The sequence below is a fragment of the Falco rusticolus genome, chromosome 2 (genome assembly GCF_015220075.1).
Source record: "Falco rusticolus isolate bFalRus1 chromosome 2, bFalRus1.pri, whole genome shotgun sequence".
In the NCBI taxonomy this organism is placed as follows: domain Eukaryota; kingdom Metazoa; phylum Chordata; class Aves; order Falconiformes; family Falconidae; genus Falco; species Falco rusticolus.
This window is the reverse complement of record NC_051188.1, coordinates 93,942,155-93,969,691: the sequence shown is the minus strand read 5'-3', so window position 1 is coordinate 93,969,691 and position 27,537 is coordinate 93,942,155. Positions and strand designations below refer to the sequence as shown.

The 27,537-nt window shown below is 40.6% G+C and overlaps 1 protein-coding gene across 8 annotated transcripts; it reads right to left on the bottom strand.

Moving 5' to 3' along the window:
- Nucleotides 1-27,537, bottom strand: GEMIN8 (gem nuclear organelle associated protein 8). Of its 8 annotated transcripts, none has more exons than XM_037377409.1 (6): nt 27,404-27,537; nt 26,522-26,565; nt 22,812-22,848; nt 21,437-21,524; nt 19,614-20,046; nt 1-1,987 (listed from the first exon to the last, which is right to left on the bottom strand). In XM_037377409.1, exons 4-6 carry the CDS (start codon nt 21,509-21,511, stop codon nt 1,737-1,739), a joined length of 759 nt encoding a protein of 252 aa, XP_037233306.1. In that variant the 5' UTR covers nt 21,512-21,524; nt 22,812-22,848; nt 26,522-26,565; nt 27,404-27,537; the 3' UTR covers nt 1-1,736. The 8 variants fall into 8 exon arrangements, with proteins under 8 accessions (XP_037233306.1, XP_037233298.1, XP_037233299.1 ...); XM_037377401.1 differs by having other exon boundaries at nt 26,518-26,565; nt 27,404-27,533; XM_037377402.1 differs by lacking the exon at nt 27,404-27,537 and adding an exon at nt 26,911-27,237 and having other exon boundaries at nt 26,518-26,565.

The window sequence follows — 27,537 nt, the reverse complement described above, 5'->3', positions numbered from 1 at the left end:
TAAGGTATTACGAAGGTAATTTATTTGGTCAACAAAAGGAAACCCAAACAAAACACTGAATTTCTGACAAAACCCACCAAAACCAAGAAGGAAGACAAATGCAGGACTGTTTGTAACTCTTTTCCCCTCTCCTGTCTTATGTAAAGTTCTTCAGATTAATCAGACCAGTAAAGTCATGGAGACTGGGGGGTTTAACTCCATCTTGTCACATCTAAAGTGAAGAAGGTGGAACAAAAATGAAAATGCTGCTTTGAAAGAACATAGTAACTACTAGTAAAACCAGAGATATTCCAAACCGCACCACAGATTTGCTTTGGTGCAGTGGGTGCTGCAGAGGGCACAGCAACGGCTGGTGTGTATTATAAACTACACATGCCACCGAAATACACCAGACAAAGTAGGTGTGAACTGAAGTTCGAAATCTAGTCTTTCCTGTGTTGCCAGAAAGGTACATGTTTGTTTGTCACAATTAAAGCAGCATAATGTTCCTTTGCCCTGGCATGGAAACTACAGGCCTTCAGCACACAATGATACATAAGCAGCAGTGCTTCACAGAGAGTTCTTGGAAGCGTTCAGTGTACCATTTTCTAAGGAGTCACCAGTACTGAGAGTCCAATCCTGCCTCTCTTACTTAGACCACTTGTGTGCCTCACTCCACCTGGTCAGCTACTAGCGAGGCAAGCACAACAGACCAAAAGTAAAGCGTGACAGAAGCGCAGCCAAACAGCCTGTGCAGACGGAGGAGTACACACAGAGGCGCATCTAACTTGCTTGCGTCTAAGCTTTGTGCATGTAATGTGCAGGTGGGCATCGGAAAGCTGCACCTAAAATAAACGTAGCCATGTTTGTTTATAAACACCCCCATATACAGCACACAGATGTTCCCTTTGTCTATCAAACACATCTTTTTTAAAAGTTTCAAACCAATTAGATGCTTTTTATTAGAATGGCAAAAATCACTGTAGGCACTGGATCCAAGAGTGCTTTGGCCTCTTAAGTTTCTCTTCCACTAAACAGATCTCGAACAGTCAGGGCCACATCAGGATTTTCCCCCCAATTCCCTCCACCCCCTTCATGAAAACATTTTTCTATGTAATGACGCTTTAGAGTTGAACTCCTGCCAGACAAGTATCAGTCAAGAATAAAAGCTTCCTGCTTTATTATAAATGTTTGAAAAAAATTCAAATGACTGAGCTACAGTAATCTGATATGTTGTGTCTTGGCCACTGGGCTCCTGGTTCTCAAAAAAAATCCAAGATTAGCAAACATAACACTTTAAGCTATGCTGTGTTAAACACGATCCAAATGCTACTACATTAAATAAGACTAAAAAATGGGACCACTCAATTTCCTAAATCGGAAGAGCAGACAATTCATAGAGTATTTTTCACATCACTAAGTCTTCCTAGTTCACTGAATATAGGCATGATTATGTTTCTTGCAGGCATGGTCGAGGCAGGCAGGTATCATATGAGTGAAACTATGACTTTAGACATGTTTGATATTACTGTCCCCCCTATTACTACTTGACAACTGTACGTACATATACTGGACCGTGATCATCGCTGACAGACAGTGTAAAAGGAACACAGGGCAAAGAAACATGCTACTCTTGTCAGCCTCTGTCCCAAAGCCCAGCCAAAACCAAAATGTGCAGTTTGTTCTTTCAGCAGCACAACCTGACCGACGCATCCACTCCTACAGCTCCGTGCCAGGTCAGAGCACAGTCCAGGTACTTAGAGTTTAAGGGGTATAATGGGCCAGTATTTGGGCTGCTTTTTGTCACAGCTTCTATCAAAGATAAGTTGCATGGCTGCCTCCATTGCCTGGATTTTGGCAGCTTCGGCACCATACAGTTTCTTCATTTCTGCCACTCGCCTCTCCCCAGGCCTTTCTGCAGGTGGCTGCGCAGAGCGCCCTGCCCTTTTGTGAAGGTCTTGATCCGCGTCCACGTACTCATGCTCAGCTTCCAGCTGCTGCTGTCTCCCTAGACAAATAAACCACAAGACATGTAAATTACAGAGCGATCAACCAATCTCATCTTATTTTAACTTTTTTAATACCACATTGTGCTGGGTCTAGAGAACAGAGATCCACACAGTCTAGGGTACAGCCAACTTCTGCAACTTACAAAACAAATTGTGTGTTACTTATCCTGCTGTGCTCATTATGCATAATGACAAATTCCTACTAAATAGCATGATAAAGCCAGGCTGGAAGAAGTCGGAAGAAAGAAGATCCTGGAATTGAACTCTGAAAGCGTACAAAACTCTCTGTATTAGTAATAACAAGTAAAAACCAGCATTGTTTCATTTCTCCCCAACATACACATGCCCTGAAAAGAAAAAAAAAAACACCATCAAAACCAGAACAACTTCCACCACCACCAAAACCCCACAAAAAACCAAACCAAACCACCAAAAAAAAAAAAAAAGCATTGTTTCCAAAGTAATGACTTAGCAGCTGAGACAAGGAAACAATGCACAGGACAATGCAACTTCAGCTGAACCATAGCCAAGAGAAAATGTAATCAATCAGTTACTACTCTATGAAAATGAACAAATTGGTCTGTCATGTAAATGTCTGCCATGAAGTGCATCCAATGAAACACAGATGTAAGCACTGTGTTTAGATAAAACTATCCAACCTCATCCATTTCTCAAGACTTGCAAAGTTCAAAACTGTCAGCCTTACTGCTATTGCTTTGAAGACAAACAAAACCAGCACCCAACATAAATCCCTGCATCATGTCTTTTAAAGAGGATCCAAAACAGTTCAGAGATGTGAAACATTTGGACCAATCTGTCATCAAAAATCCTCTTTGGTAAGTCCAGTCAAAAAGCAAGAACCTGATTTTGCGTACCCAAACTTGCCTCCAGATCCTGAGCGCTGCTCTGATGGAACAAATAATGCCCTGTGCAGTTAAAACAGCAAAGTGCTATACAAAACTCCCCTCTGACGGGGACATTTCTACCAGAGGAAGAAAATCACCTGGCAGTTGAACTCCTTTGCCTACCAATAACAAATGACTGTTCTCAAAACTGCATTAGAGGAATAGTTCACTACTAATGACAGCATTTTTTTTTTTAAACATCAAAAGGGACAGAGTGTCCACAGGTCACACACACAGGACATGCCTCTCAGAGTTTGGTGCTATGTACCTCTTCCCTCCTTCCCATAAGACAGGGATTTAGCTTCCACAAAACACATCTGCAAACCCTAACCCAAAATTAAGTATTCTGACATATCTGTGTCAAACATCTGCAGTTTATTTTTACACTGGAAAGTACTGTACAGAGCAGCCAACTGACTGCCTGTCAGACTTCCTAAATGAATTATCCCTGTACTTCATTCATAGAAAAGAGATATTTTACACAGTATAATCAGAAACCTCAATTTTGGCATCTGTTTGTCTGACAGGGACACAGAAAGCCTCTGTTCTGTCATTTCCAACACCATCCACAGTTTTGTGTTGGTGGCTGAAGGGCAGGAGAGCTTGGGAGGTCATTAGTGATGTATTCCAGAGAGCCATTTCTGTGATTTTGCTTTAAGGGCACACCCCTGAAGTGGGCTGCACTGCCAGAATTCACAAAGAAACATACATTAGAGTCCATATGTATTTTTGGAAGAGTCAGATTTATTTGGTGTTAGGCCATTTTAACCAGAAGGTCTGAATTAAAATTGCCTACAGAGGACCCAGTGCTATGAGGACAGGCTATAGCACCCAGGCTGTCACTTGCATCCCACTGAAACAAACTTCCTGGGACACCAGACCGTCCACAACTAGGCAACATGCTTTTAAGTATGAACTTGATGCAAATTACACTGAATAGTGTTATCCAGAAAACAAAAATCTATCTGGAAAACCAGTGTTTCCCATTGTAGGTTACACAGCAAAACTCTGGCAGGGCATGAACTGAACCTGTATTTGTTGACTCTCTTGGGCCACAAAGACAATTCCTTGTACTTCTGTATTGCCCATGGAAATTTTTTATTCATTAGTCCCATAGCTGCATACTAGAGACAGCTGCTTCCTCGCTTGCTTGCTGTAGAATGCTCTCCGATAGCTCGTTGCACACAGTAACACTTAAGAAAAATTAACATCTCTAGAGATAGATAATGAATCGTTCTGTTTGGAAATTAAACGGGTCTCTAGCAGAAGCTTTATGACGGATGAGTGGATTAGAGTTTAGTATGCATCAATTTCCATTTTGTAGCACAGAGTAGCTCATAAACCTGGAGGATACTAATGTTAACAATCAAAATAATAATACCAATTTAAATACCATTCTCAGAATTACCTAATGAATGTCTGGAGTCTATGTTCTACTTTACACTAATCAGATGTACTGCCCTTAACTTTCTAACCTGACTTTTACTGTTCCATAGCTACTGGTTAAAAAATTTCCGGAGTGACTATTGGAGTCTGACACATACATCAGGTCTATAGAGTCCAAGCAGAGGCTGGGGGCAGAAATCTGCTACAGGGACCCACAGTTTTTTGCACCAAAGGCTGGATTTGAACATAGAACATGTCAGCTGTTGCTGGCGATACCGCTGTAGCTGCGTGGAATATGTTGCTGTTTCAAATCAGTTATTTGCAGAGAGATACTACCATGACAAACTCCACTGTCAGTGACCGCACTCTTTGCTGTCGAGAAGCCATGGAAGAATGGGTATGTAAACTACTGCGTTTCCAAAAGCAGTATTTCCAGCCAAATACAGATGAAAAATAGATGAAAGCAGAGAAAGTTTTGTCCTGTTGAGATGCACACTTAAGTTTTCTCTGGTGGGGGCAAGGGCTGGGAAGTAGAACTGCTCAACTTTCCAGCAGTCTGAGTTCTCTCCACTACCTCAAAATTTACTTCAAAAACAATACAAAGCAGTGCAACTTGAGCTAAATGTGCAACTACATCTTCCTCAAAAAGATGACAAGCATCTGACAATGGAAAAAATAAACCAACAAAATTATAAAATGTCTATAGCCCTAAAGTTATAGAGGCAACCAGAATTTCTCTGAACCAAGCACCAAATGTTCATCCATGAATTAGGTAGCAAGGTTTATCAAAACACTAATTCTCAGTCTGCAGCAATGAAGTCCCCAGCTCATTCTCAAATCAGTTTCACACTCCAAATTCATAAGTCCTTGTGCTGCCAAGTTATAAATGTGAAACAAATAACTTTTACACAGTTTTAAGTAGTTCCTCCCTCCACTTCACACAGACTGAAATAAATGTGCTTTCTTTTACAGCACTCAGTTTCAACTACTGGCAAGCTTCCCGCAATCATGGAGCGGAATTTTGCAAATATTCACAAGGCAGGCAAGCAGCTGCAGTGGTGTGTGGTTCCTGCACAAAGAAAAAGCATTGTGCACATTTTCCTAATTGGTCAGTTCCATTTGTTCCCAAAGATGCTCTTCCTCTCTTAAAGCTGTTTTCAGAATTAACTTATTCCTACCACATGCAGTTCTGCTGGGAAGTCGTTATCTGGCCAAAAGCAGTTGAGACATCTTTTCCCAAACACAGTAAATAGCCTTTTTTCTCCATATTTAAGGAATACTGAGATTTCTACTTAACTCATACTGCATTCTGGGATGCCATCAGTGATTCCAGGCCTTTTGAAAGAAAGTTTTGGGTTGTTGCCTGCACACACCCACCCACCAACTTTTCCCACCTTTTACGGATGACTTTTAATCTGGAGTGTACTAGCTGAAAAGAAAAGTGAACAAATACAGACAACTACTCCCATCCTCAGGGAGTGCCAAACCCAGTAACCAGTATCTTAGCTGTTCACTGCTTTTGGGGTTTCATATGCACACAAACGCCCTGTTACATACTTTCAGCAAAACTATGACCTAAGCTCTTCAAGACATAAGCTATTTTCCCTGTAGGTCCTTAGAAACTCAAGATGTCTTGTTTCTCTTACTTTATAAAAAGGAAAATGTCATATACTTTCTGTAAGCTTGATCCACTTTGCTCTTTTTTCTTTGTAAGATCCTTCGAGAAGCTTAAGCAGCAATAAAAAAAAATTGCTCTCTGGAATTCATCCTCTTCTTATTAAAAGGGAAAAAACCCAACACCAAAACAAAGAAAAAAACCCCTTCAAAACCAAACCCCAAATAAACTCCCTTATTTGGAGAGAATTCTCCACGGAGAGACTTTTCAACGTTAAAAGAAGGTAAAAGTAGGAAGTGTAATTATCTATGTTGAATTTTTGATAAAAGATTCATATCCAGCATTGTGTGGTTTCTTATACTATTTTTAGCTCTTAATATTTGTACATTCAACCCTTAGCTCACCGTAGCCAGTGATCATATGCAATCTGACAATGTTTCATATACAGGCAGCCTTCTCCACAGTTCTCTAGGCGCACACACTGCGGTCTGCCACGTTCTGCCTCACACAATGGTAGTTATGGCAAGAGACCAAGGGCTTGCTCCTTCTAAGTGTCAAATGGCCTTCACCGACTTTCAGTTTCTTGCTTAGTTAGCACATTATTCTACAAGGATATACTGCACTTTCCCCAGCCTTGATCTATTTTTTCTTTTCCATGATTTCAGACTGACCTATACCCCTGTTCACATATTTGTCTGCTTATTTCAAATGACGAATGATTTTCTGTTACTGCTGCATGTGCACTTTCTGAGCTTGCTCATCTTGCCTTAAATGCTACCTGAGCTGATCTTGAGCAGCCCACACTGAGTTAAAAACACCACCCATTTCTACTGATTAAAAACTCCTAGTTCTCTCTTTGAATGCCACTTCCCACAAGCCTATCTGCTGTGTTAAATATTCTGCCCACACAAGCTTCTCGATGCAAAATGCCAGCTTCTTCATCTCCTTAGAAAGGCTAAGTACCTTTATCATAAACTTACACATGAGTTTTTCTGAGGTGATAGCATCAGACCGTTTTATTATGCCTGTACTTGCATAAACCAGGCACACCATGGGGAAAACCAAAATCTTTGCCTACAGGAATTCCAACAAAGTAAGGATTTAAACATGAGGATTTGTAAACAGGATATCCACGGTGTTTGATTTCTACAGAGCTCTGGATTTCCAGAGGGCTGACATCTCAAGCATTACTCTTTATCAAGTGCAAAGCTTTGCACGGCAAGAGTTCCCATCAATGGGAACCTACGAGATACAAACAATTGTGACTTACCTCCACACCTATAAAGATAAAATATCCTGAGCTGCCGAAAACAGCATAGTCTCACTTGCTGGATGATTACTTTGGAACACTAAGCAACTTACAAAAATTGTGGAAACATACTGAAAGAAGAGAGTGACTATTTTATAGCAGAATAAACAGCCTCATTCTACCTGTAAACTGGCTTGGAGAAAACAGACCTAGGTTTAAACTTTTTAAATTTAAAACTTTGTGCTTGCAAAAAAAGTAACAGAAGGACTACAGATGACACAATAAAACTTCCCCCTTCCCATCTTTAACATCGGTCTGATCTTCAAAGACGTGGAGACAGCTAAGCCCTATCTTACTATGCCAGCAGTCTAACCTATGCAGAAAAATCAAATTCCGTAGCTGGCTTAAAAACACTGAGTAGGAATAAAGGCGGCTTTTGGGGGAAGCAATTGTCTGCAATGATAAGCTCTCAGCAACCAGAGTCACAACCACCATGAAAGAGAACTACCAAAAATGCTGAAGGTATTAAAACCCCAAGTATCTACATTGACAAGTTTTCCATCTGCTAGCTGAGGAATGAATGAGTTAAAAGTAATTGAATATTTCACCACATATATCTACAAGCAATGCAATATTCTCAAGAAAAAATAAAATGTTCTGTTACAGGCTTTGAAGTAAGAGCAGATGTGATTCCTTGGCAAGCTTGTGGCAGTCTGAAACCATGGTTCCACGGACATTATTCTTTCCTCTGCTACAAAATCAGCTTACACAGTTTCTGCTCCCCTCCTTCTCCCTGAGCTGCGTGCTCCAGCTCCTAGGCCCCTCAAGGATGCTGCTACAATTGTCTAAGGGGTCACACAATGAATCATAAACAACAACAACAACAACAAAAAACCCAATTGAAAAACCAAGACCAGCAAGTTATATTTGATACTGGTACAGTTCAGTGTCTCGGCACCACACATGCTGAACCAAAGGGGCAGAACCGGAGCAGGAGTGAATGGCTAGGAAGAAAAATTGTTTAACTCAGCTCTGGCGCTGAGACATGTTCATTGAAGCACAACTGAAAACCTATTGGAAAAAGCAGAAAATAGTCCAAGGCAAGAGAGTGTGCTCCCTAAGACAGACACAGTTGCAACAGGCTGTCTAAGCAGACAGCAAACAGATTTTGCAAATCTGAATTACTCAGTTTGTTATCTTGTCTTTCAATATAATACAGATTTTCTACGTTTTGAAGAAGATAGCTCTGTAGAAACAGCACAAAATCACTTACCGAGATGGCAAGGAGAGAGAAACTACCTTTGAAATCAAAATGCATAGAAGGCAAGGAAGTAAGGTTGGAATGAAGGTGTTCCAGGTTTGCTACTAGGTGGTATATATCCCTCTCAAGTTAAATTAACCACGTCTCACAGTAAGGAATCTGTAAAATGAATCTAGTACTTTCCTACCTGACAGTTTTAAAGAATTAATTATCTCAATTTTTTTTGAAATTTGTAGTTAAGTAACTGGCAGAAAGTTAGAAGTTAGCTGGATAATGAAGCCTATTTCTGTTTTGGAAACAGGAGAAAAAAAACAAGAAGGGTTGTCGTGTGGTCTCCAAAACAAGTTGCCAGAGATTCTAGATGGAAACAATACAAGCCTTCATGTGCATGTTTACACTAGCAGTGGGCCACTGGTTACTGTCCAGGTAAACAACAAATCACCTTTTTTAAATTTTCTTCTATTATCTTCCACAATGCAACCCTTAAAAAGGGATATTCTTACCCTAACCAGAAAATTAACTGAAACAATCAAATCCCATAAACATGAAGCAACCAGCTAGCCCAGTGGTACCTCAAGTGAATGCCTGCTCTAGAGATATGAATGCTCTAAATCTAATTTGTAATAAGGTAAGTGTGCATCTAGGATGCAAAATGCACAGGCGAGCACAGTGTAACCAGGGGTCTGTATCACACCAGAGACAGTGTCCAGACCGCACACTTGTGCCACCTGACAGAATTACACAGCCAGGGAGTTGCTGACCGATCACTGCTTAGAAATTAGTACAGGATCAGGCACTGACAGCTGCCTCTATAAGGATCAAGTCTACAGCAGAAAGATTAAATACAGACCAGCTGACTCTGCACTCCCATCCCCCAAAACAACTCCAATCTGTCGCTGATGGCAACAATGCTGATGCCAGACAAAGACACCAGTGCTAGAGTAAACAGAAGGATTACTTCAGTCTATATATGACTGTATCCATATACGCATACATTTATGGAACAGTCAGAGGAGACTGAACAAGGAAATGTTCAATTTTAAAAGTGCTTTTTTAAAAAACAAGCCAGAACAGGGGAGTTTCACAATCATTTTTTAAATGTGTCCTGAATAGAAATTAAGCACATGCACTTGGAAGAAAGTGTTCCATGATGTACGGAGTGCTAGACAGCTGAATAATACTGAAAGTTTGGTGCTTTTTTTTTTTCCTTTTTTTTCTCAAAAGTAGCCTGTGTCAGTCTTCTAAATCAAACTTGCACATTCAAATTTTACATTGAAATTTCTTTCTTGCCTCCAGCCACAGACTGCCGTGCTGAATTCAAGTTTAGTTTATTGTTTGATATGAGAAAGCAACTCAGTAACATATGTAGGGAAATCTGTTACTTTATCAAAAACATTTGAAAAACAATTTTATTTTGAGAACAACCTGTAATCATGTCACTGATTTTCTGAAAGGACACATACTCAGGCTATGAACTGACCTTTCAGTTAACTGGCAGGTCCATAATTTAGTATTACTGCAGACATGGAGAATTAAATAACAATCTCTGATCCACATAAAATCAATTTCAGCGTGAAAATATGTGGTTTTTTCCATGCTCTTAGTAAACTACAGTGTGCTGCCTAACCAATCAATCTGGCAAGAGGGTCAAACTAAAGGAATTGGCAAACTATATCACAGCTTCTGAAAGAAAGGGCAAAGGGGTAGCTTTGGAAACCTAGTTTACCTCTGATCTTCTAATTGCTCATTTCAGCATTCTAGTAAATTAAATGAAATATACTTAAATACATGAGGATAATTGCTATGCCCAGTATTAAAAACACAACAAAACAACATTGGGAAAACATGCCAGAGAAAACCTGCAGATGTGTGTCTATTGTACCTTCCACAAAAGGCAAATGTTTGACCCCAGAAATAATTCCAGAGTCAGATGCTGGAGCAGAAGTCTGAGCACTGCCTCCTTTCAAAAAGGGAGCTGGCAACCTGCCCTTCAGAAAGTTGAGTTATACTTCTTGGCAAGTGGGACCTCCATGTCTCCACTCTGTTGCTTCAACGGGACAAATTCACAGATGAAGTGTTTAATTGACTTGATGAAGAGGGGGCTTTACATGAAGAGTCATAGGACTAAAAGCTCATCTAGCCCGTCAGCCTGTTCATGACAGAGGTCAGTAACTAATGCCAAGGGAAGAACACAAAAGCAGGGAATGCAAATAACTACGTATCACCAGCTTTACCTACTGAGAAATGTAGAAATCAAAAAATGCAGACAGTTCTTCCTGCACTCCTCCAAAGTCAGCCAGATGCTCTGCCATCTACCACCTCAACACCTCCTCCATCATGTCACACATGATGCAGTCTCCATAGTCTGGACTCTTCTACAATTTTTTAAGCCTCCTTCCCACCATAGCAGTGGCCAAAAATCCCAAAGCAATGACAACTGATGAATTTTAAAGCACCTTCCAACTCTTCTGCTCAGCAACCACATCAGAAACTGGAGACCTCCTAGAAACAGAGGTGCTCTGCAAGGCCTGAGCACAGTGAGAAAACAACAGTATTGGCTTGTTAGCGTTTGAACCACCATATTAAAATCAAGGCCTATTTGGAGACCTACATTCCTTGGCAAAGTTTCTCCAATTTCTGTGAGTACAGAGCTGACTTTTAGAGCAACAACCACCACTTCAGCAACTACAAATGAAATTAAACTCTGGAGAGTCTTATGCAGCTAAATGAACAATGACAATCAATAGGATAACACCCATGTTATTCATTTCAGTACAAACCTGGTTTCAGTGCAAATACCCATTTAAGATTCATTCTTCATTTTACATTGCCTCCATGATTTCAGTGTACTGCACAGCAGAGTTCTGACAACTCAGAACTTGAATATGTACTTGAAAGTATCTGAGGGAAGTTCTGGTAACTGGATAAACAGGTGTGGGTACTTTGGAGGCCAAGTGTAACACTGATGAACAGCTGGATCAATCTGTACTGAGTACTTCCAACGGTGGCAGCACAACCTTTTCTTGGTGTGTTGTTGTATCAACCTTCTCTACGTTCCTGAGCGACAGGGAAGTGCTATCACAGGAGATAGGTAGAAGTGCTAGAGCAGGAGGTGCTTTAGATCCCTTGGGAACGGGCTTCACAGCAGATCATGTGGCACAAGGTGTCACAGCTACTCAACCCAGCCACTGGAAATAAAACAAGTGACAATGTTCCCTTTAAACCTTGGGGTTTAAAATGCATCATCCTTTGGGTATAAATTACTAGTCCTCTTCTTCCTGGAAGGCATGGTTGGAAGAGAGAGATTATTAATTTGGGTATCTGTTTCTAAATTCCACCTATGTTGAAAGCTTTTGTGGATCTAGTCCCAAATGATACATCCAAGGTCACGATGGAAGTCTGTAAAGGCCACCCAAGTCTGCAATGGGTAGCCTAACAGCTTCTGTCTAACTCTCACTTGATTTTGAGTGTGTGAGGAAAGGAGTTTCAAAAAGACCCAGGCAGATGGAAGTCTTCAAACTCTCAGTTTCTGCCTCCACAGCACCCACATTTGCCTAATGACGATGGACATGAATTCTATCTGGATGCTTCTGATAAAACTGAGGCACAGTGAAAGATGTTGAAAAGCAAATGGTGCCTCTAAATTTTGGGCATTAGCAACACCCTGTTAAAATTAGCAGGGATAAATGATGTGTCTCCAAGCAAATCTGAACAAGAGGTTTACTTTGTAACAGAGACGTAAAACGTGTAACAGTTGAGACACTTTGCTGCCATGTTCCATTGTAGATTCTGAGCAGATTTTTTAGATAAGAGCACAGAAAGCATACATTACATCCATTTCCACCTTGGTCTTTGACATTTGCTTTTCCAATTACTCCAGTTCTTTACACCCTGAAACTTTACAAATTCCTCCTACAACAGTTCCCCCAGGCAGATAGAAAAAAGGCTGTTAGAAAACAGATCATAGCCCATACTGTCACTATCCACTTACAAGGTCGAGAGTATTGCACTAAAGGAAGATTTAACTTTAATAAAATAAGAATTGGGATTTATCAGCACAAAACTCAGACAAAGCTCTCTCCTAAGTAAAATCATTTAGAGATCCAGAAATGCTACATGTGGTTCCTAGATGGAACCAGTCATTGATGAATTTTAGGGGAAACGGAAAAGTGCATAAACTGTGAACACAGACTGCCCAAATCAAGCGATTAGCACAGAGCAGCTTTTATGTCACTTTTCCCTAGAGCTGTGTCTGTCAGCATGATCTCACCTGCTCTTTTCTACAGCAGCTGCAGCTGCTTTCACAGGCTCCCCTGCAGGGACAAAGAATGAAAGGATGACTAGAGGAGCCACTCAGAGCAGCTGCAGATGCTAACAGCATAACCAAGCAGGCAGACCTGCCTTCAAAAAATTGCCAGCACCAGTTTCGAGTGTAAGCAGCATCTGTGTCTTCCCACACCAAACTGTTCCCATATGAAGTAATCTTCCATAACAGCGTTCTGAAAGCTGTTTTTGCTCTTACAACAAGACTGGGGAAGGATTCCTTGTTCCACATGTGGCCTCCCAGCCCTGAGGTCTGCCTGGTGGTTCTTTGCCAAAGCTTTGCAGAGCCCAGGTACGTCACAGCAATGCTCTCAATCCTTGGAAACCACACAGACACAAACCAGGCACTGACTTTGTGCCTGTCTAACCTAGAACTGAATTACCACATGGATTTTCTTTGTAAAGAGAAAGTTCCAATAGCTAATCCATCACAGCAAGCTACTGACCTGTCTCCTTTTGAGACCAGCAACTATCAAGAAACGGCTATCAAAAGAAGATCTAGCACACGGATGGTGAGGGACAGGGCAGCTGAGAGAGACAATCATTGTCTCTGTCTTGCACATCTTATCCTCATATCCTCAAGACAAGTCTAGTCAGAATGAATTTAACTAAAGCACTGATTTACTAAGAGCAGCAACAATACACATTACTAGACTTCTCTGACTCATGAATAACTCGGGGATAATAGCTCTCTGGGAGAAAGGGTAGCTCAAACCCTGTATTTGTCCAGCAAGGATGATGTTGATGGGATGCGTTTTGGTCCCAAGGATGACATCTAACATAACTGTTAAACAAAAGGTCTGGAATGAACAATTCTTTGCAGAACATATTGTTCATTCTTCTACCACTTGAGGCTTTTGCTCACTTCCTGTTAAAGTACTCAAAATCCCTTATAAATATGAATAAATAGAACCTCTCAACAAGCCATGTGTATATTATCTCAGATGTAACAACAGGAACACTTCAGACAAAGGGTGACAATTTCAAACGCAGGTTTCCAAAGTTTAATACATATTTTCGCATTAAGACAGCATCCTTTATTTCCATCAAATGTAAGAGGAAATAGGTGTTTGACATCTTGACATTCCTCTTAAAGCAATGTCTACACTACAGTTACACTGAACCACATGAGCCTCTTTCCCATGCTCTGAGCTATAAACCTGCTCTAACTCAAATAACAGTACTCCACAGCATGATGAGGAAGAACTGAGCCCAGCAGAGCCACTGGCAGACCGGGAAGTGGCATTCCAGGACCCAGCTCCACCCAGCTGTCCAGGCTGCATGCATGGTGTGTCCCAACATTCTAAGACACCACCTAGGAGCTGAAACCTAGGCCATCCCTTAGCAGCAAAACAATAAGCCTGGCTTTGCACTTGCATACTTTCCAGAGTTGCTAACACTGTCAGTCTCAGCCCCAGGCACATAACAAAGACTTGACATATAATTTCCAGTTCTATATGCTAACCCTCATACAACACTCCTGAGCATGCAGCAGAGGATATCCATTTCTGACTGCATCTAGTCCCGTGATACAGGAAGTCACTATTTTCTCAGCAGCACCTCAAGTTTTGCAGTGCCTCTCTTCCATTAATTCCTGTACAGCAGCGTGTCCATTTGTTGCAAAGTCTGTTGGATTGATATGAAAGGCATAGAACCATATAGCAAAGCTATACATTCCTCTAAGCTCAAATCTGTCTCCAGCATGAGATCCAAGGCCATTTTCAACTATCACATATTCTAGGAATGGCTGTGTTCCCAAATTGATACTCTTAGTATAAAGATAACCTTGTCTCTTATGAAATGGATATAAACCTGTGCCCAACTGTTGCTCTCCAAACGCAATTCAGAACCCCTGTTTTTGCAGGTACATATTAGTTTCCAGTATTAAAGCAGTGAAAATTGCAAGTTTTCCTTGTTTCTCTAGCAAGGAGGCATTTTCTTAGCTCTTGGCTTCCAGTACCAAATAACACAGCCTCTACATTGGACACAGTGTGCGCCCTTGAGAAGATTCTGCTGCTACACAATAAAATCATCAAGAGCAGATATGTGTTACAAAGGAAGAGCCTTTCACATTTCTCCTTTAGTTCACAAAAAAACGTGCTTCAAAAGCATCTCCCAAGCACCCACACATACTGCAGAGAGCACTCTAATTTCAAAAGCATTTCTCAGAAGCTTCAGCAATTCAACTTCTAAAGATAGTGGTAAAAGTTCATGTGACAACCAAGGCTCACAAAGCTAAGGAAGTTGAGCAGATGTAAGTTCATCATCCACACTGCTTTGGCAGTTTAGGGTAGGGAAGAAGATACAAAAAAAATGCTTGTGACCGAGAGTAAGAATCTGAACTACAGTCTGAGGAAGACAGACAGACAGACAGAAGAACAGGGAGAAGCATTTACCAAAAGTGAGAGAAAGAAAGAAAACATGGTGGCAAAAAACCTGCATGAAAGTCTCTTTTCCAAAGAAGCACATAGGAGGCCTTAAATAAAAAAAAAAAAAGCTTCATGGATCTGGTGCTATTTAAACAAGTTTCAAAAAACGGAAAATTCCATTACTTTCTCTTCATGGAAGAGGCAGTGGCAACTGTCATCTTTCAGAGAAAAAGAAACTCGAGGGAAAAAAACTCTACAAACTGCAGATTTAAAACAAACATCTTCATTTGCCATCTTCTTTCAATTCTTTTTTAAAGGTTTTCCATCTGGCATGAAAGTTTTGAGACAACATTATTTTTGGAAAAACTGGAGGGTATGTGGGCAATACAAATAGAGGCTTTACTGGAAAAAAACCCTAGTTATAGCATTAACAATTGACAGACTATTATCCTTCAGTAATGAACTGACATGATGGTACTTTGCTTTTCTTTGTTTTTAAATAAAGGACACTGTCTCATTGCCTGTTTACTACAGAATGGTTCTTAATGTACTCACAATGCTGTCTTCACTCAATTACAGTGGTAATTTTCTCTTATATGTAAAAAGGGAACAAAGAAAAACTACTTTAAGGAAAAACTACATGTTTCAGAGGCTAAATTTAACAGTGTAATAAATATATGCAATCAGACAATTTACAGAATTGTTAGGGTTGTGAATCTTCATTTCTTGGTTTTTGTCCTTTTAATTCTTGCAAACATAAAAAGGCAACTTAATGTATTCTGTCCTTTACCTCTAGGGTGCTTGGGGAATTCAGCATACTACCTAGCTCTGACAGGTATGGCAACCCAGTAAAAAACCTCATACTTTCCAACAGCCAAAGGGAAGACTTTCCAATGCAACTAAAAACTTCCCCAAGAAGCACAGTATATTAGGATCACCAGTTACATGAAGAACCAGAACAACATACTAGCTTCACAAAAAAAAAAAAAAAAAACCACTAAAAAATAGAATCACTAGATAATTATGATTGTATATGAAGAAACAACTGAAGAGCAAAGAAATTAAAACTGTAAGGGATTTTAGTCAAATATATATAGAATATATAGAATATATAGAATATGAGATAAGTTTGTAGTACATTAATATGTCTGAGTTCATAAAGCCTCAGGTAAACTCTGCTCACTATTACTTTGGGGTACTCCAGGAACACATAACTTGACTGCAACACAACGTGACTAGAAAAACTGTAGAATTTGGCAAGAATTCAAAGACCAAAAAAAAGAGATTGTTTTAAAAGAGGCTAGTTGTGAACAACTGTATCACTGCTGAAGTGTTAAATCATGTAGCAAGGCTCAGAGCTGCCAGTTTCAAAAGCTTTACTGTCCAAGTCAGCCAATCACTGCAAATGCCCACTGTGAAAACAAAACAAAAAAAAAGTGCTACAGAAGTTAGGAATCTGCTTGTTCTTCAAGTTTGTACCGAAAAAAAGACATAAACCTAATGTTTTCTTCTTTGTCTAGTCCAACATGATGGCTTCCTTGTCTCTGACACTTTTCTTTTTGCAATTAATACTTGTATGTCATGTCCAGACACAAAGGCCCTTCCCACCTACACCTTCAGGCCTATTTAAGTCTTCCACAGCTGAAGTTTGCAACATGTTATACTTTGATGTCTGTGACCACATTTACCTCCAGCAGACTCTATAGCAGGCATTAGAAGTAAAGAGCCGAACATCAGCTAGGATTTTCCTTCCTAGTCCATTTGATTATCCTTCTACATGTTGATGAGACATGGATCATGTGTGAGAACCAGCTGTTCCCTTACTTGGTAAATGAAGACTCTCAATATGCACATCCAAAATAGCTGCATAGTATTTCCTAAATTTGCAGGGCTTAAAAAACCCACCAGACCAATGGAAGTCATCCTTCGCAAAGGTAAGTCAGACCTCCATCCTCTGTACTAGTATCCCCATCCTTACGTGCCAAATTCCCCTTCCTATCTTATGTCTCACTTCTGTAAGTTGCCAGTAAGCATGTATCAAACTCTTGCATAGTAATCATTTTAAAAAAAGCAACAAGCCAGGTGTCTTCCCCCATTTGCATATCAAGAAGCAGGGGTCGACGGCTGTGAACTCTACCTGGAGCCCCTTATTTATGCCAAAGAAAGAAGACATGCGACATAGACTCCTCCTTAATGTTCCCTAACAGCTGGTTTATATTGCAATTGACCATGAAGGTTACTATTGGTATTCTGCTTTGACATACCCAAATATTCTTATTCAGTTTATAGAGAAAATTTAGTACTCTTACCTCAACGTTATAAATGTCTCTTCCAGACATGGATGATACTTAAAATTTCAGGCATTACTGAGCACATTAGTGCCAAAATTCCTCTACAAATCTGCTCCTATGTGGGGGCGGGGAGGCTGGCAGGGGGAATGGACACACAACATACATACAGTTTGGGATTAAAAGGAAGAGGCATCAGAGAGTAAACATTTCAGCAACTGTGGGCTTCTTTAGTAGTATCTCCATCTTCTGGAGCATCAATACAGAATGACAAGCATTATTCAGCACAGGATGGAAGATATAACATGATAGCATCATTATGGTTCATGGCTTAATGAAACTCTCAATTTCATTTTGTTCAGAAACAGCATCCAGGAAAATTAATACCACTACCTCCTAAAGTAGAGTGGTACTGCCTTCAACACCGTCTCCATACCAGCTCATTTCCACACCATGAGGGAAGCTATGTTGTTTCTCCTGAGAAGCTTTAACAGAAATAAAGATTTATTCTATTTTCTTTTTCCCCTACCCACCATGCAAGAAAAAAAATATTTCTGAACAAGATCATACTGTATTTTTAATTACTCAAAAAATCAGCATTTAGATGCTATCACCCGAGAATTCTGTGGCACTTTTGAATTTCAATAAATCAAGTACTTGTTTAGTTTTTCATGTGTTGAGGAATTACAGACTATTATTATTACTATCCTCAATTTATAGGGAAACTACTAAAGAAACTGAGGCATGCAGCAGCTAAAGACCAGATTCCGCTCAAATTTGCTTGAGGATCTGAAATAGTGCTGCTGAAGTGAATGGACTTACACAGAAGTAGGCTAGTACATGGCACACAGCAGAAAAGTACCACTGTGGTAGAAGGAACAGAAGTAAAATCTGTATTCTGAGTCACAAACCTCTTCCCAATTCACCTGCTCATCATAAAGAATCAGATCATATTTTTAGCAAGAGCAGCCAGTGAGGGGTCAGGAAGAGATTAAATAGCTATACCAAGGTCATACAGGACATATGCAACAGAGAACATCTCTGAGCCCAGACATCTCAATTTCCAGGATACCACTTTAACCACTCGCATGCCTTTGAACACCACTAAACATAAAGGCAAAATAAATCCAAAGAAAATGTACTGCATTTCCAGAAGTAGCAAAGCATCTTCAAGTATCCCATACCTCATCAAAGGAATGTTTCACAAGCTGATTCTGCAGCAGCACGATGAGAAAGGGATGCGTGTCAGGCACTACCACTGAGCTCCTTACCTCACTTTCCTCTGCTAACTAGATGGGAAGTGTGAAGTTCAGCTGAGGTGTTTAGCTCACTGGATGCCTGCTGATTACAAAACTTAAAATAACACAAATTTTATCCCTCCCACCCAATATCATTGTCTTTATTATGCATTTGTAAAACATCTCCCTCTTTCAGACAAAGCTCTATTAAACATTCATTATGGGTATTTCCTATTGGAGTCATGTGGGAAAAGTTATTTTCATCATACTGCTTCCTTAAAACAGATAATAAATTTGCCTGCAACATTTACATATGCAGTAAAGTGTCAATAAAAGTACAGCATAATCTTCTATTTCTTTTAAGGATTTCACAGAAACAAATATGACCAATACCTCTGAGGATCAAGACCTGAGAAAAATCTGAAGTCTTTGGTTTATATTCCCTGCTTACGGATTTGGGTGCAGATCAAGATGCAAAACAAAGAGAAACCTGTGGTATAGTACAGAATGAAGAGTACCCTAGGGATGCAGGGGGAGAAGAAAAAGGTCATGAAATTTTACGGTTGGGTTAGCCAAAGAATAACAAACAAAATGACTTCTCTGTGTAATAAAATACATTGAGGCTTAATCTAGGGTTCAGTGATGTAGTAAAGCACTTCCTCTGGGTTCCCCCCTCAGACATATATTAGATTTAACTACAAAAATTATGGAGTTTTTCTTTCAGACTAGTACTGTCTTCCGGACAACGTGTTATTCTCCTCTTTGCAGTCATAATTTTCTCTCTTACCAAAAAACCTTCATTTTCTAAGACTTATTTCTAATGAATGGGACTTAAGTGCACCCATCAGTTTTGCCTACTTCATTGTTTGGCTTGCTCACTTGCACTGCATATTTCTGTGAATTCTCATAAAACCTGTAAACGATGAAGCCATCCATCACTCAATGTTACAGCCACTAAGTACCAGAAAACATAGAACAAGCATGGACTTACGAAGTTCTTCCCGGTGCCTCTCTGTCTGTGCAAAGAATTGGCGAAGCTCCTCTGTGATTTCCATGTTGCTCAAGTCATATTCTATCTCCCCTTCAGACTCAGAGTCTTCTTCCATTTCAGAGTCCCTGTCAGCATCCTCCCTCCCTTGGTGGGCATCTGTGTACTGCTGAGCTCCCTTATGGTACGGAGCTCTGCCACGTGGGCTATTGCTGGAAGAACAGTTTTGGGTATGTGGGAGATCATTCCCATCCCAATCTGAGTAGCGGCTACTTGGAGAGGCTGCAGAAGGATGCCACGGTAGGTGATAAAAGGACTCCAAGGCTTTCCTGTAGGCTTTCTGGTGTCTACGCATCCAGCGCATGGCTAGATCATAGTGCTTCCAGTATCTTGCATACACTTGCTGAGAATACCATGGGTCAGCGCCTTCCTGTTGCTAAAACACGGGGAGAGGGAAAGAACATAAGCCCCCTCCCCCCAACCCAGGGTGGGGGGAAAGAGAGAGAAAAGAAATGGTAATTGAGGGGAGAAACACTGTAAACACAAGCCTTCTAATCATTAAGTCATCCTCTTCCTATGATAGCCCATATAGATCTGAAGGAGGACAAGTATTAACGCAGTGCAAGTGCGCTACACTTCATTACTCTTACAGGACGTTGTTTTTTCATCAACACAACTACCAGTGAAGAATCAGCAACAGAGAAGCTGCAGTATCCAGAAGGTATTTTCAAAGTGTTTGTGCTACTACAGCAGGAATCGGTTCTTTTTAGGGGATAAGCTATGTGGATATATTCCACAATTCCTTAGCCACTCATGTGAGTTACAAGAACTGAATCATTCCAAGGTGTATGTATTACAACCTACACCTGACTTCCAAATCCGCAGACAGAAAACACAAGAGATTAAAATTCCTCCATATTAAACAAAGGCATTCATTTTATCCAGTAACATATTTCCTCCATCTGCCTGCCAAAGTAAGTTTCTCAATAAAGGTCAAATGGCAGTTCAGCCAAATTCATATATCCATCATGGCCTCAATCAAAAACAAGACTGTATTTAGCCAAGTGCAAGCTGCCAGTAAATCTCCCTTTTGTACTCATCAGCAACCAACATACGACAAGTGGTAATAAAGTACCACTGATAAAGTACATGGAAAAATAGCTCTACAGAATGAAACATACTGTAACACACCTTCTCCTGTCTTCCAGCTAATTTTAGTTTTCTTGAAAAAACAGTTTCATGCTGTTCAAATTTCACCAGCAACTACAAAGCCCCACAGTCCCTCTAGCCTTAAGCCTCCTTTCTACAGGCCATTTCATCTCCCTCCTTGTCCTACTCTCAAAAAGAGGAGATAATAGATCTTAAACCAAGACCATAAAGTAAAACAGAGCCTACAACAAGTAAAATAAATAGCAAATGTTTTTTTCTTTCCCCCACATATTCATTTCCATAGAAAAATCTTGTATCTGGGCCAAAATGGAATCTGTACTTTAAATTGGAAGAATTTTAATTAAGTCATGTTTTGGCAAACACTCAGAACTATGGCAAGATTAGCTAAGGTTTTCAGAGATGAATGTGACATTTACAGTCCTTTGTGTTGTGTTTTTTGTTTGTTTGTTTTGTTGTTTTTTTTTTAGAAGGGCATACAAGACAAAAATCTTTCTTCAAGTGTGTTTTCTTGATCTGCACTAGCACCATTCTCTAGCCTTAAAACAATGATTCTCTGGATAAAAAATATCCCAAAACAAAAGAGAAGAAAGAAAGCCTAAGAAATACTTTCCATTTAATGCTAACAATATCAAGAGTGGTTAATTTCATTTACTTACATTTGTTTTCACTTTCTGGTTCTCAGGCAATGATGCAAAAGCTAGAGAGTTTGGAATAGTAATTGTGACTCTCATGTTTCCTGTCTTCCTGCAAAATTGAGCCCATTATCCCATAAGACATCTATAAAAGTTATCTCTTTTTAAGGTCATTGGTAAGTGCTCTCAGAAACAAAACACCTCCAAGCTAACAGACTCCATAAAAAAACCCCACCACAACAAACTTGTATTCTTTAAGATACTTCTGAACAAAAATGGCACCCTATTTGTGAAGGGCTGTGGGGTTCAGCTATGTGATTTTAAAGTCTAGACAGATTATCTTTCCTGAAAAGTAGCAATTCATGGAGGTGAAACTTCATTACGATTCTCCTCTTGGTCTAACATTGTGCTGCTACATGACCATACATTTCAGAATATTTATTCTTGAGATGAGTGGGTGCAAGAAAAGCATCTGCCTTCCATATGGAATTTCTTCATTCTTTATTATCCAACCACCTAAAAGCTAGGATGAGCAATGTTTTATTTACTGTTCTTGCTTAGCTTAAGAATGTCACGCTGACTCCTCATCCTTCAGCAGTTGGACGAGAATGTCCTGTCGTCAAATCTGATACATTCACAGGCTACTTTTAGAACATTTTGTCTATTTTTTCCACTGCTTAAAAACACAGTTTTGAAACACCACGGACAAAAGCAGGTATCTCCTACATTCTGTGTACTTCCAAAGAAGACAACATATTCTTTTAAAGCTCAAAAATTATCTCTAGTTCTTCTAAAAGGCTTCTAAAAAGGGCCTTGACGACTTTACTGAAAGCTCTGGAATCCAGCTGGCTGATTTGTCTAGCTGACTAACTCCAGTTGTTAATTTAGGGGAAAGGAAGACACAAAGCCAGTTCATGTAGACAGAACTGTGATGCTGGTGCCTGTCCAACTACTTTTTGTGGCTTTTTTGTTGAAAGTGACCCTTGAAAACCCCTTTTACATTTGAATTTAAAAAATACATCTGTTAAGAAATTACAGAAGTGTTTTACATTGGGGTGGAAAAGGGAAAGGAACTCTTTAAAGTCTAACTTAGCTCTATGTCTGTGCTTTTTCAGCTGTGGAATAAATGGAAATGAGAGATTTCCTCAAGGAAACAAAAGCTATAAATCTAAGGCAAACGACCAGAGTTCTCTGTTATTTTCCTGTTATGTCTCTGCAGTCTTCCTAGGAGCAGACAAATCACTCACTGTTGTAATATGAATTCTATTTTCAAAGCAGTTTAGCTACTTTCCCATCTAATTTTTAAGTCTGCACTGAAAGTTGAATGAAAGTGTTTATATGCATTTTGTATATAAAATGTGACTAAGTTACCACGTAAGAACCCATAAAGACTACTTACCATCTTTTGTGGAGTTTGTTCTGGTGATCAAGGTGAACTAGAAAAGAAAACAGTAGCTTTTTAATTCATAAAAATACACTTACTAAGATTGTTACAAGCACTGAATATATTTTTGCTAAACTTGAGTACTATGGCCTACAGCTATTAAATATTCCTTCTCTGTTGTGGCTAGCTGAAGTCTCTTATTTATATAGCTTTTGATTAGCATCAGTAAAAATCCCATTCGTTAAAATTCCCCACTACAATAAGGTTAAAAGGGACCCTTCTATACAACACAGCCTAAAATGTTGGGACTGAAGACTTTTTTTCTCCATTACCCTTTTCCTTTCTACTTTCTCCCACACTTTATGCTTCTACGACCTTTATTTTCCAAATCAATACCAAATAAAAAGCATAAACTTCAACGAAACACACTGTTCTGACTCTTTAGTGGTGTCTGCACATGGACATCTACAAAAGAATTGCCATAAAATAACTAAACCCATCTTCACTCCATTCAAGTAGTAAAGTTTCTGTTTAAACCTATCATACACGTATAACTGCATACAATCCCTTCTTTCACCTTATTTCTCTCTTCCTCCCCCAACATCTGATCCTGCCTCCCATAAAAAAATATCACAAGCCAATTCAAGTTGCAATCCCGTTTGTTAAATGTGAGGAAAAGGTTAAAGGAAGAAGGACAACTGGAGCTGGATGGGTGGGAGGAAGAAGGCGGGTAAGAGGGGGCAGAACAAGGTATCTATAACTACCAGGCAGGATTTATAATTGCCATTATTTTCAGTGTGATTTATCAGCATGAATCACTGAGAAATATTCTGAATCCCCTCCCCACCTGGCAATTATTTTGTTACATTAAGACATTAGCCGCTTCATCCACGTATTTCTCCTCATACTCTCACCCTCAACTTGAACTTTATGTTAGGTGAGTGCCAATGCAAGGTACCAGAAACTCAGTACACACCAGTACACGCAACTACATTGCTACCCCTAAGACGTCTTCAAACGCTATTCCCAGCAACACTGGAATATAGCCAAGACAGCACTTACAACTGTTACAGATTTATACCAGCATAAAACTAGGATTTTTCAAAATGCATACGAATAAAGTACATACTAGTTGTGTTCTGCCTCGTATTTAACAATACCGATTAAACAGCAACTTTTTGCCTCTTAAGCCAAGCTGTATTGCTTGAAAGAATGGGGATGGGCCACATTCAAAGAAAATGCAAATTATGCAGCTACCACAAAGGCAAATTATTGTCCTTTGCAAAGTCCACAATAAGCTCAAATCCATAAACCCTTGGTCACAACAACGCATCTACAAGAAGCCCTACATACATGAGCGGTCCCCTTGCAATCATGCGAGCAAAGGATTGCGGACTCAAGCACCAGGCAACCAAAGTGTGTGAGTTCATTATATTCTCTCCTGTCTGCTTGGAGCAGGAAGAAAACCTAGCGCTGAGGTCACTGTAAAACACTGCAGTTACCTGTAACTCTTGAAATCCACAAATAGATAAAAGACTCCTGGGCTATCCGTCTTTGTCCATTTCAAGTATCTCATTTCCTGTGCTAGCCCTCTTCAAAACTTTTATCTCCACTCTCATCATGCACACATACTTTTTTGTCCCTTCCTCATATACATCTGGATACTGTCAAGAATGGTGTAATGTCTTTTTCTCATACTTAAAAATCTAACTCCACGGTAGCCAACTCCTTCATTTTACACTACAGAAAAGTATGTGTATTTCATTTTCACGTTCACCCTAATTACTACATGACAAAAAGATTCTTTGAACTAGCCCCAGCACGAGCAGAAATCAGGTTCAGAGCTTAACGTACATACAGTTTTTAAAGCAGTAAGTGATGAAGCCTGATATTTTATTATTAATACACAACATGTACGTATGCTCTCTGAAGGGGAAGGAGGGGAAAAACCCTGGCAAAACTATCCAACTGTATTAGTTTGCCAAATATGAAAAATCTGTTTTGCCAAACACAGAAATATTCATTACTTTCACAAATTATTTATGAAACATTAGACAAATACAAAGCAAAGCACAACAATGCTGCAAGCTGGGACACTAAATTAAAGAATGAGTTTGTTTTATTTTCAGCTGAATTACGCTTCCAAAAGAAACTACATTAAATATAAAACATGGAAAGAACCAGAAAATACATGTGATTACTTCTATAATTAACACTTTAAAAAATAAAATCTGGAAGCAAATAAACATATGAAATTCACCAGCAACTGTGGAATTTAAAATGAGGAAGAGATTTGTTTGCCTATTCTGCCCATTAATGACAGAGAAGTTATTTTTTTATAGCTTATTACTTCCTTTTGTCAGTTTTAAAATATTTCCCCACTGATAATTAGATATGGATGTACTCCGTTTCATCAAAACACGCCTGTGTCTGTACCAACGTGAGGCAAGTAAGCGTCAGTGGAAACAAATAAATCTGATCGAAGCAACGACTGCACCTAATTCCACTGGAGTCAAAAGAAGTTGAGACAATGTCTGTCATACTGTCAAACGCAACGACAAAATACTGTTATTTATGACTCGGTAATACAACCCATGCTGCGGAGGCTACGCCCCCTAGCGGTGCGCTGTGGACGGCGCGGGCACACGGCCCCCGAACGGGCGGCGGCTGGTACGGCTCTGAGCGACCGACCCACGCGGGACCGAGGAGGGGCTGGCGTCATTCACAGCACCGACCAGAACATGATTAATTAACCTGTTGCATGATATTACGGTAAAAATACAAGATGTTATGAAAGGAAGATGAAACTTCAATAAATTCAGCAAATTTCAACTAAAGACATATATAAAGCTCTCCCGAAAGAGGAAACTCGGTTTAAATGGGAAATGCCCAAACCAACAGACAGTCGACCATGTCCTTTGCCCACTGCTTTTGGCTCTGCTACTTTAGCCTGCGAGAAGCGCCTTCTTCAGTCAGGTCAGACACGTCCCTAACTTAGTATCCAGTTTCTGGCAATGGGCAGTAAGAAACAGTAAAACATAACACTGTTGTACACATACAAGAATTATTTTTCATAGTGCATTTCCCCTGATTTCAGCAAGTGGCAGTTCAGATACTTTTTTCAGCTCCAAACTGCTTTTGGCATTTTAAGCCAGAACACATAACTTCTCTGAACCCATGAACACTGTGTTTCCATGACATCCCATGGCAGCAAGTTTCACAATTTAAGGTGTTAAACATCAGTTTGTGCTGTGTATTTTGAACTCACCCTACTACACACTTCAAAAAAATATTCGAAGAGTTCAGTAAGAAAAGCATGACATGTAACAACATCAATAGTGTTTATCTTCCCACAAACAGCAATTTTATACTCCTAATGCTTACTCTTGGTGTAGAATTACCACCAGAACAGGGAAATGTCTGAAAAGTGTTTTGACACTCTGTGCTTCAGATTAATGCTGTGCATTGTTGGTGTGTGATGTTAACTTTAATACCAAAGCGCCCTAGTTACAGTCACGCAGAAATATAAGCCTGTGATTGCTGAGACAGTTGGCAGTGCAAGTTTTTTGCTTAAAAAGAAGAAAGGGTAAAAATTCCCAACACTATACACTGCATTCTTGTTTGTGAACAGCTATAAATACAAAACCTGTCTGGCACTTAGGATACAGTTATGGCCGTCGGTCATCCCAACAGGAGAGTCAGTTGAGCTATGGAGACCTACCTATCACTAGTCTTCACAGCAATGTTCTTACACCGGTAGCAGTAATTCCTGCAAATGGAAGGGAAACAGATCACACGTAAGACAAAATCATTGCAGAGACAATCCACATTTAATCACAAGACCTAAAAATTCAAAGCATGCCGATCAAACTTCAGCGTATATATTATGGCTCTTTTGACCTGGACTGAGCCTGAGCCAGCGTAACCCTCTGCTGCTCCCAAAATGAGGGTCTGTCTTCTCAGAGTGCCAGCACAGAAACCCAAAAGCTATGTGGGCCAAAAATCTGAGGTCAAAACGAAATGCTAAAAGCTGTACAATTACTAGTTTGTTTGTTTCACATACGGCTTGTCAGTTTAGTCATAAAAGAGGAAGAGCATGAAACTTCTATAGCACTGTTTTTGAAGGCAAAATTAATTTTCTGGTCTCACAGATGCCATGCCCTGACTCTGGTCAGTGGCTTCAAGGATCACAAAGCCGATGAGCAGCTTTCGCCTCCGCCAAGTAGGGCAAACAATTAAATCCAACAGCTGGCAGGAAAACCAGCCGTCACGCACGGCTGGCCCCGGCCCCACACCCCAGCGCCGGGAGGATCCCTCCCGCCCGAGCTCCCGCACCCCCGCCTGGGGCCGGACGCCGACATTTCGCGGAGCACAAGCACAGCCCCGAGCCCGCCGAGCCGATCTGCGCCACCGACGCCGCCCGCCCGCCCCGCCAGGCGCCCAGGCTCCGAAAGCGAAACTCCCTCCCGGGCTGTTCGCTCTTCCGCTCACGCCACCGCCCGCCCCGGCTGCCCCTCCCTCAGCGGCCCCGGCTGCTCCTCTCCCTCAGCCGCCCCGCCGCGGCCCAGCGAGGCGGGAGCACAGGGGTGCGCCAGCCCCGCACCCACCCGGGCAGCCTGTGGCTCCAGCGGGCACGGGGACCCGAGCGGAGCCGCCGCCGGTGCTTCCTCTTTCCGGCGAGGACGAGCGCGGCGCGGCGAGCGGAGCCTCCTACGCCGCTTCCTCCCGCGCCCGGCCCGGT